This window comes from Apaloderma vittatum, unplaced genomic scaffold, assembly GCF_000703405.1.
Source record: "Apaloderma vittatum isolate BGI_N311 unplaced genomic scaffold, ASM70340v1 scaffold25895, whole genome shotgun sequence".
NCBI lineage: Eukaryota > Metazoa > Chordata > Aves > Trogoniformes > Trogonidae > Apaloderma > Apaloderma vittatum.
This window is the reverse complement of record NW_009718077.1, coordinates 38,869-48,803: the sequence shown is the minus strand read 5'-3', so window position 1 is coordinate 48,803 and position 9,935 is coordinate 38,869. Positions and strand designations below refer to the sequence as shown.

The following is a 9,935-nucleotide window of genomic DNA, read 5'->3' as shown; positions in this document are numbered from 1 at the left end:
CCCGCCGGGTTCCCTGGCTCACCCAGGTCACAGCCCCGTCGCTTTAGTGGTTTTTTCCACAGGACCCTGTCAGAGGAGTGCTAATTTGATGGGGCAAGAATAAATACGGTAGCAGAGACACATACACAGTGAGGATGCCATACCTGGAAATATTTTCTTAGAATATTGTCCGGGCAGGCCCTGGGGACTCTGCCTGGCAAACCGAGCTTTTCTCAGCCTTGGGACCTTTTCCATTTCTAGTGGGCATGTTGCTCTTGGAAGCATTCGTTTTAAGTGAACTTCCTAAACGTGGATATTTGACAATATCCCAGTCATAGGAGAAAGCAGTACCCATGGTGTTTTCTCGGAATTGAATTTATTTGTTTCATTTCAGGTGAGCTGGGTTTGTATGACTAGGAGAGGGGGGGGAAATAAGAAGTGTCCTGTCTGCTGTGCTGTCCAGGAGATAAAACAGTGCCTGAGTGGTGCAGGCCCAGTGGCTGTGCTGGTGTGTCTGCAGTGTAAGGCTCATGGGGAAAACAAACTTCTGTGCTTTATAAGCAGGTTGTTTCTTTTCTGATCTCATGTATTGGTGTATTGCAGTAAAACAAACAAAAATCAGAACAAAAAAGTACCACTCTGATGTAAACGAATTATTGTTTTAGAGAACATGAGACAACAAGATGTTTATTTATGCAAGTAATTGACCTGTTCAAGTTCAGATGCCCTTTGTATTTACACACCGGAGCTACCTTGGAACAACGGTAGTTTCCTTTGGTGTGGGGGAACTACTTATGATGTTTTGTTTCATTTTATATTAGGTTGTGGAACTCTGGCAGTGCTTGAACAAAATGCAGCTGGGATTATTCTGCTCAGGAGGTAACATATGTTTATGTTTTATTTTTGCAAGAGAAAAACTTATGTGCCTGATAACCAAAATGTTTTGGTTGGGTTTAGTGCTAAAAAGTATTGTATCAGTGCTGTTGTACCTCTATCTGGATTTACATAAAAAGGAATGTATTTATATGTACATGCAAATTATAGGTTTTCATTTAATAGATTTTGTTATAGGAACTCTCTCCCAGCCAAAAAACAGGACTGAGGGTTGAGACAGAAAAGTGTAACAAATATTAATAATTATGAAGCAAGACTCTTTTGAAGCTGTTCAATACTCTGTTAGTTCTGCTAAATGCTCTGGGTTAGTACTATTAAATTCTGTGTTTTCAGTAATTACACTTATTTTGTGGTAGAAGGTCCTGTAACTTCCCGAGCCATAAGCTATATCTTCTCTAGTGAAATATTCTGTGGGCATGACTTTCCCTCATCATTACTGTAGAGTGCCATGAACTTTAACCTAAGCTTAGCTGAGCCTTCAGTAAATAGTGGGTAAATCAATTATTTTTTACCATCAGAAAGCAGCACAGGTGTTGGTAATTGATGCAGAGCAACTAATACATGGTATCAGATCCCATGTGATGAGTCCTTGGTCTGTTGAAAACACTTTTAAGGGAGTGTAGAGATCTTTCAAAATCTTTATGACCATCTTCCTGTTAATTATTCATTGTGACTCGGCTTCCTGATGGTGTTGTGAATTGTATAGAGCTCCCACAAAACAGGTTTATTTGTTTACCACAGTTGTTACAGACAAAGGGCTTCTCTGTAGCAACATCCTGGAGGAACCTAGAACAGACTGAGACATGCCTGTTTGCCTGGCAAGTCTAAGACTGAAATTAGATTTACATTAAGCACAACTCCTTAACCAGCAGCTACAACTTAAGTGTGTTATCAACATTATTCTCATCCTAAATCCAAAACAGAGCGCTATAGCAGCTACTATAAAGAAAATTAACCCTGTCCCAGCCAAAACTCTAGGACAGAGGGCTGAGACAGAGATGCTTAACAAGTAGTTCTGTGTGTGTGGAAAGTGCTTTGCTTGTTCATGCTTTAACTTCATCAGCCTATCCTGGCGTACAGTTGTAAAAGTTGACATTATAACAAGGTACTTGTAAGATGATTTACTGTAAACTCAAATATACAAAAATACTGTTTAGAATGGTAAAGAGGATGATTTAAAGTAATACCGTCTTTGCATGTAACTAGTCAAGACTTTTATGTAATTCTTTCTCACGGACGAATATCTTCAATGTTCCAATTTAGCTTTGACTGGAATGATGGACTATTTGATGTGACCTGGAGTGAGAATAATGAACATGTGTTGATCACTTCTAGCGGGGATGGATCTCTGCAAGTCTGGGATACAGCTAAAACCAAAGGTCCACTGCAGGTCTATAAAGAGCACACTCAGGAGGTAAACAAGGCATGCTTGAAGAATGTAATGAACTCTCTGATGCTTGAATTATTAAAAGATTTATTTGTGGACTTTTAATTGAAAGTGGGTTTTGTTGTCTATTTTAACTTTGCGGCTGTGGTTTGAATTTATAACTTAACATTGTTTTGAATATAAAGTGAATTACCTATAATGAATGCATTAGGTGCCACTTAATTTCTGATGATATTAGATTTATATAATTACGTTTGTGGTTTCTTGTGGGTTGAGCATCTGTTGTGTTGTATGAAAGTACTGGTCACAGTCATCCTGTGATTTTTAGAGGACGTAATTGGATTAGTCTAAATCAGACAGCAGTTGTATATATCACTGTTATGCTTGAGGATATAGTGATACGCATTATGCAGATCCTTAGGACTTCTGTTGTACCTGGCAACTGCTTATACTTTTCTATTGTAGCATCTGTAAGATCTTACTTAACAGTAGTGAAATATTGGGACGGCATGTATTTTTTTAGCCTTGGCTTGATATTGTCGCATTTAATTTTCGTAAAATCTCACTTTCTTTATGCAATGTAATATGGATAGAGAAAGATGTTATATTTGTGTTCATAAACATGCTTGCATATTTTTAAGGACAATTATGCTTTAGTATATTTATCTTCCCCCAAATGATTTTCCTACCCTTTTTTTCTCATGTCTGCTAACTCTCCATTCTCTTCTGTCAAGTTTTTGAACTTCAGATGTAATCAGTTTCACCCTGGATTACTGATGCTTTATCTAAATGACATAAATCTGAGTAAAATAACCTAGTGCATATGTAGTCAGTAAAAAACGGTGGAGGAAATCTAGTGATGTATTTACAAAGATCTCAAGGTTACATGGCAGTTCATGGCAGTTACATGGCAGTTCATCTTCAGTATGTTATTTCTTTGTAATTTTGGTACTTTAGTTTAATACATATACTATGCCAATAAAGAATTTTGAGAGATGAGTTTGTAGTTGTGATCAGGATTTTATGATAATATTCAAAGGCTGATGTTAGTAAAGGAAAGGTATAAGCAAAGCATAATATCAAAGTGGTATTTTCTTGTCTACAATTTTCTCATTGAATTTCTGTCCACAAGTTTATTTTGGTTCTGCTGCACCATCTGTTGTTTGTGCAGTAAATGTTTGTGTCCAAGTTTTAGTTTAGCAGGTAGCACGGAGGTGGACGCAATAAAACATGAATTAGAAAGACAGTATAGGACACATGGACTGAGTATTTCTTGTGAGATACGGAAGATTTGCATTGATTCTTTATAAACATGCATTAGGAGGATACATCTCAGAGGGAATATACCTGATAGTTTGTGGTAAACACTGGCAGACAATACTCTTTAAAGTGATTGACCACCTTCCTAATCATTAATCCTTCTCTGGCATCTCTAAAGACAGTTTTGTTACTGCATTTTGTAATATTTCTAATGCAAGATTGACAGGAATCTGTTTCTTGTTTTCTAAATGAGATCATTGTCCCTGATCAAAAAGAATGTGGATTTTTTTTTATTTAAAAATGTGTCTTTATTATCAAAGGACAATGAGTTTTATTCCAGCACTAACCAACTGCTGAATTTCATGAATAAATTAGTCTAACTTAGTTTGATTTTGATCAAGTCTCACTGGAATGTGAGACAATAGAATGCTTGAATTAAATGTATCTTGTAAAGTGACGCAGAACATTTATTTTTAGCTATTTTATGTCTTTACATCTATTTTTCATTATCTTTTCATCTTGCCTGAAGCATTTCTAGCTGCTGTTTAGGCATAAACTAGTATTAATGTATTTTATGATTGAAGATAAAGCACTAAAAGATCAACAACTAAGGTTTATACTGTGTTATTAGTCTTTCCCAATTGCTCAACATAGCTTCTATTGAAGCATCTGTAAATTTATGTTGCATGATAGCATGAAAAGGAAAAAAGAAAAAAAGTAAACCTTGCTTGGTTCTCCACACCGTCTTTTCATACTCTTCCCATTACCTGAACCTCTTGCATGCCACATGGAAAATAGCTCTTGCTTTTTCAGAGCCTATTGTTTGTTCTGCTTCTAATTCTTGCCTGAAGGAGAGTTTGTCCAGGTCCTGTTGCCTCTGATGCAGCTGCCAGGTGCATGTAGATCCACCTCACGACAGAGGTCTGTGTGCTGATGTCATGGGAGTGAGCTCTGAGCCATACGTATCTTTGTTTGCCTTGTAGCTTTGGTACATCCGAAATATGTGGAGGTAGGGGAAGTGTGTGACACAGGTCCATGTTTGAGATGCGGTTCTTTCTGGAAAATGTGAGAAAGGGATTAGAGGTGAACACTTCAGCTGAGCTGACTTCCTAGGACTGTTGTGTGGAAGAGGTGTGCTGTGTTACAATACATTTAGGAGCATTTCCAAACGGCAGAAGCTTAGGAGTTGAGCACAGACCGTCACACAGATTCGAGGGGAAGGAGAGAAGCTAATGTTTGTGAGGAGCTTAGGAACCACTTTGAACCATGATGTCTTCCATTCTTAAAATAAGAGCAGGTACTTGCGTGTCCCCTTTGTTATTATTTTAATAGGAGCAGCCAAGTTGAAAGGCAGGGTGTTTTTATGAGCTGTAGCACTGGTAGTTAGCTGATCGTGGTGGTTTGGCCCTGACGGGAGGCCGGGAGCTCACTGAAGCAGCTCTATCACTCCCGTTTTTTAGATGGACAGGGAAGAGGGAAGATGTAATGAGAGGCCCGTGGGTTAAGATAAAATATAGCGAAAAGCAAATATAGCAAAATTAATATAGCAAAAGCAAAGACCACGCACGGAAGCAAAGCCAAACAAAGATTATTCTCTACTTCCCCTCAGCGGGTGATGTCCAGCTGATTTCCCAGGAAGCAGGGCTACAGTATGTGTTGCAGTTGCTCTGGAGGACAAACACAAACAGCGAATGCCCCCCCACTTCCCTCTTCCTTCTCGCTTTTATATCTGAGCTGACATCATATGGTACAGAACACCCCTTCGGTCAGTTTGGGTCAGCTGGCCCAGCTGTGTCCCCTTCCAAGATGTTGCCCATGCCCAGCCTAGTGTTGGGGGAACGTTGGAAAACCACAGCCTCGGTGCTGTGTGAGCACTGCTCAGCAGTAGCCAAAACACTGGGGTACTACCAACACCCTTCTAGCTACCACTCCAAAACCACAGCACTGAGAGAGCTGCTGTGGGAAGATTAACTCCACCTCAGCCTGACCCAATACACTGACCAAGGTAGAAAAGCTAAGAGGCAAAGGGATGTTTTGGAAAAAAACTCAGAAGAATTGCCTGTCTGGCTTTTAGTTTTATTAAGTACTGTCTTGTACATTTGGATTATAAACTCCTGAAGGAAGGGAGCTAGAATGAGATGGTGCCTTAGCAATATGCCTTTCGGTATATGGGAAGCAGGACATTGTAAAATAGAAAACAGAAGTTGCGGATTGTTTTTTGCGCTTTGTTTTTCTGTGGACGGTGGTTGCCTTCCCCTTATGGGAAATAAGCAAATAGGTAGAGACTAGTTAATTTAAGCTGAATCTAGCATAAACTCAAATATTTATTAGGAAGGAAAGTGCTCAGAAGTAGCTAAATTATACCTCTATTTCCTTCCTCATACAAGATACTTTGCATAGAAGACTGGCTTTTGCTTGATTTCTCCCCCCTCCCCCCCCACTCCAGCTTCTCTGTTTTTTGTGTCAGGTGACACAGGTCCAGACATTTTCACCTTCAAACCAGGGTTACTGTTGTTTACTGCATAATTTCATCTATCCAAGACAGACGCAGCAGCATCTAGGATGTTGGCTTGCAGATTACATCCAGTGCTGTGCTAGGTTGTACCACCTGGAGTACAAATCCTCCGTGGTTAGCGGCCTGCCTGTTGAGAGCAGTGCCACCTACTACTGGTGGGTAGTGACCACGTTTCTGAGAAGTGTCCTGGAAGGTCTGGCTCAGACAGGAGTCGAAGGAAACTGTTTTAGCTAATATTTACCCACCTTAACAGTGAAATTGTTCATGTGCCACTGCAGCTTATTGAGCCATTTTGGTGCTAGACAGAATAGAATGCACTTTCTGTCATGTCAAGGAAAATCCGTGCGTTCGAAGATGGAGGTTGTACATGTTCTTGAGACTTTCATATTTGGAGATTTGAAGTAATTTGAAGAACTACCTTAAAGCATTTGATTTTGCTGAGGCAGCAGAGCTGAAAAATCAGCAGTGAAGGATGGAGTTAAGATGTCCTCTGTCAAGGCAGGGACCAGTGTTGGAATAAACTGTCAGAGAAGAGGGACCTTATTTCAGCTACACAGTAAAAAGCAATTCCTTAAGAGCTGAAATAGTCATGAGCAAAGTTTTTAATTTTATTTTCTTTTATTTGAGGATATAAATGGTAAAAAAAAAAGTCATAGAACCTGGAAAAGGTGAAAGTCAGGACTATTTTACAGCATATGTTTCTTATGAGAATTACATATTATAAAAAGAAGCATATAAGTCAGTTAAAACTTCATGGGCCACTCCATAGTCAGCTCTTAAGAGAGATGGCATTTACATTGCTAGCAATTAGAAACTATACATATTGGAATAAAATAGGAACAGAGATAAGAAATCAGTCTGAATTACAGGTTTTTATAGTTGTAGAAACTTATAGTGATGGTAGGTATATGTGGATTTTGTTTCAACTTTATTTTTCTCCGTTTTGGCACATCTTTACTTTTTTTGATACTTTTCTCAGCCTATATGTGCCTTTAATGCCAGACATGTTAAATTTACTTTTTGTTGAGGCAAGTGATATTGTTAGCAACTTTGTGGTCCTTGACTGGTGTGGCTTCTTAGCTGATTATGATACAGTCTGCAAATCCATGTCTCTCTTGTAAAACTTTGGCTAACTGGAGTGTCAAGCTTGTATTTTAATTCTCTTTCTAAACTAGGCTGTTGTATCATTTATAGGTTTATAGTGTTGACTGGAGCCAGACTAGAGGAGAGCAGCTAGTGGTGTCTGGTTCATGGGATCAAACAGCCAAGCTGGTATGTTGGTTTTCTGCTGAAAAATATGATTTGTTTTGGATCTTACAGTTCTTTATGTTAAGAAACAGCATTGATTCTCTTTTCCTCTTTATTTTTACACTGAGACTGAAATTCTGCTGTAACTGAGATGTTGCTTTATCCCTCACTTGATACCAGTTTAAGCCTAAATGCTTTACATGGTAAAAAAGTTAATTTAGTCCTTTCCGTATATAAAGGTTTTTTATGCATGAAACCCTTTTCGTTTTTGTTGAATGTGTACCTCAATAGTTTTCTTTTTACTTTATCCAGTGGGATCCAGCTGTGGGGAAGTCATTATGCACTTTTAAAGGCCACGAAGGGGTCATTTACAGCACTATATGGTCTCCACACATCCCAGGTTGTTTTGCATCTGCCTCAGGTAAAAAATGATGATAAAGGGGGTTCTCACAACGAAATCACCTTCTGCGCTGTTGGATTAGTTCAGCACTTTGTCCAGTAGATGGTAGTGTGTGTCATGTATAAAAATGGAAGAAGGAAAGGTGAACTTACTGCTGCAGCTGGATTTTTAGGTTCTGTTATGATCTGTAAATCATCCTTTTGGCCATTTAAACAGGGATCACTTCAATGACCTTGTGGCAATTTCTTCTGTTATGTAATTCTCTTCCATTTGCTTCACTCTTGCTACTGATCACTTCATCATGTTGCATGCTTTATTTTGTGTTCTGGCTTACATTTTTGCTCAAGTTATCTCAAGTGTCAGTAGATGGTTAGCTCTGTGAGGAACATAGTCAGTTGATGTTGAACTGTTTAAGTACTGCTAGAGATCTCTGCCTTGTTCTTAGGAAAAGGTAATAATCAAATTTACTTTTCTGCTTTGGCCAGTGCCCTGAATCTTGCTGGTTAATACAATCATAATTGAACTGAGTGTACCTGAAGGCAAAGAGACTGTACGGTGAGGTTGCACAGTTTTCCAAACAGTGTTCCAGAGACACAAGGAGAGTTCTGGAGCCTAACTGCTGACTCACTGGGCAAGGAGTACTGTAAGCCATGGAGCTTGCTTGGGGAATAGAGGGGCACTGAGATACTGCTTTAATACAAATATTGGTAGATTAACTGTAGTGGTTTATATATCTCTTGATTTCAAGTCTGTTTTACTTCTATACTAATCTAAATAGAAATGACTTAGCTCTTGTATCTAGAGAGTGAGCAAGTATAAACATCTTTTCCTATTACTGAGTCAGTACGCACAAATACTGACCCTCTCCATTCTATGAGAACTTTGAAAAAGTGCACCTGGCTTTTGTAAAAGTTTACTCTGGCTATTGCCAACTGACTCGGCTTGCAGAGTTGAACTAGAATGACTAACAAGTTAAATGTATTTGTTCTGACATAATGGTGCTTGGAAGTCAGAAACTAATGCACAGATAGTTCCAACTTATTTAATGATTCATTGAAGTAACGCTTAGTGGAGTACCTAGCTAATAGGATGTGCAGAAATTTGCAGGATTGAGCCCTGCATGCTGTATCAACAAATCTACTGGAATGCAGCTATATACTACAAAATACTTAACTAAGTACATTTGGTCAAAGGAAAGTGGTTTCTTACGGTTTCTGAAATAAAGCATCTGGTGTGCTTCTAAATGCAGTAACATCAAACCAAATATCCTACATAGAAATCATGACATGCGAATGTAGAAGAGATTTCTTTGTTTGTTTTTGGTTTTAGTTTATGCTAGAATTTTCCTGTGGCTTGATTAGATTACTTCACTACAGAAAATAGATATTGGGAGTTCTGCCTTTGGTCAGCAGGACTGTGAGTTGCAGAAGTGCTCATGACCCTCTAGCTATAGATATAATGCCATTTCTTTATTCTAAGAAAGGCTTATCAAACAACTTATGGTCAGAGACTTTACTTCGCTGTTTAGTATTTAATGGCATTCTACTCTCTAAGTCAAGATATGTGATGAAAGTCAAGTGGAACTGTTCAGGAGGCTGGACTTTCTCATTTGAAACTTGCTACGATACGTGTACTTTATAAGGATGACAGAAAATTGTAGGACAAAAAGCTTAATTTCACTGATGACTGATCTTCTATTGAGCTCAAGTTGGAGCTGGAGAAAAATGGCAAGCTCGCCATGGAAGTACTGTGATGAATTTACAGCTGTTCCCTTTGATACACTTGCTAGAGGAGTTGACCTGGAGTTTTGTAGTTTGCTCTTTTGCAACTTTGTGTTGTCTTGAATATTGGTAACTAAAAGTTTCTGGAGGGTAACTTTTGGTACTTCTCTTCATCTCCCTTGGTTTTTTAACTTTTCAAAACAGTAGCATTTTGAAGGGTATAGAAACATTCCCTTTTTGAAGAAGATTATGTTGCTTTAGAATTGTATTGTGTGTGATCTTTTTCTTGCTCCCTCTGTCTCCTTTCATCCCACCTCACACATACCTACTCACAACCACATACTTACTCATAATGTCATAGTATAAAGTCATAGCACTTCAGACCAGAAGTGAACTGGTTTGTATTGCAGCATCTTTAATTTAGTGTGTGTTAGTATCATCTTAATGATAGATTGGAAAAAATGTTAGTCTTGAAATGCTTACAGATTAACTAAATTCGAGTAAAGCAATGCACTGTAAAGAAAACAAACA

At 38.5% G+C, this 9,935-nt stretch overlaps 1 protein-coding gene across 1 annotated transcript in view; it reads left to right on the top strand.

Moving 5' to 3' along the window:
• Nucleotides 1-800: 800 nt before the first annotated feature.
• PEX7 (peroxisomal biogenesis factor 7) overlaps nucleotides 801-9,935 on the top strand; it is a gene marked incomplete at its 5' end in the record, with an annotated part of 41,046 nt that continues 31,911 nt past the window's right edge. Inside the window, 4 exons of the mRNA XM_009870142.1 lie at nucleotides 801-858; nucleotides 2,137-2,287; nucleotides 7,230-7,307; nucleotides 7,596-7,704. Of these exons, the coding sequence (XP_009868444.1) occupies nucleotides 801-858; nucleotides 2,137-2,287; nucleotides 7,230-7,307; nucleotides 7,596-7,704 (396 nt within the window). The remainder of the gene's footprint in view (nucleotides 859-2,136; nucleotides 2,288-7,229; nucleotides 7,308-7,595; nucleotides 7,705-9,935) is intronic.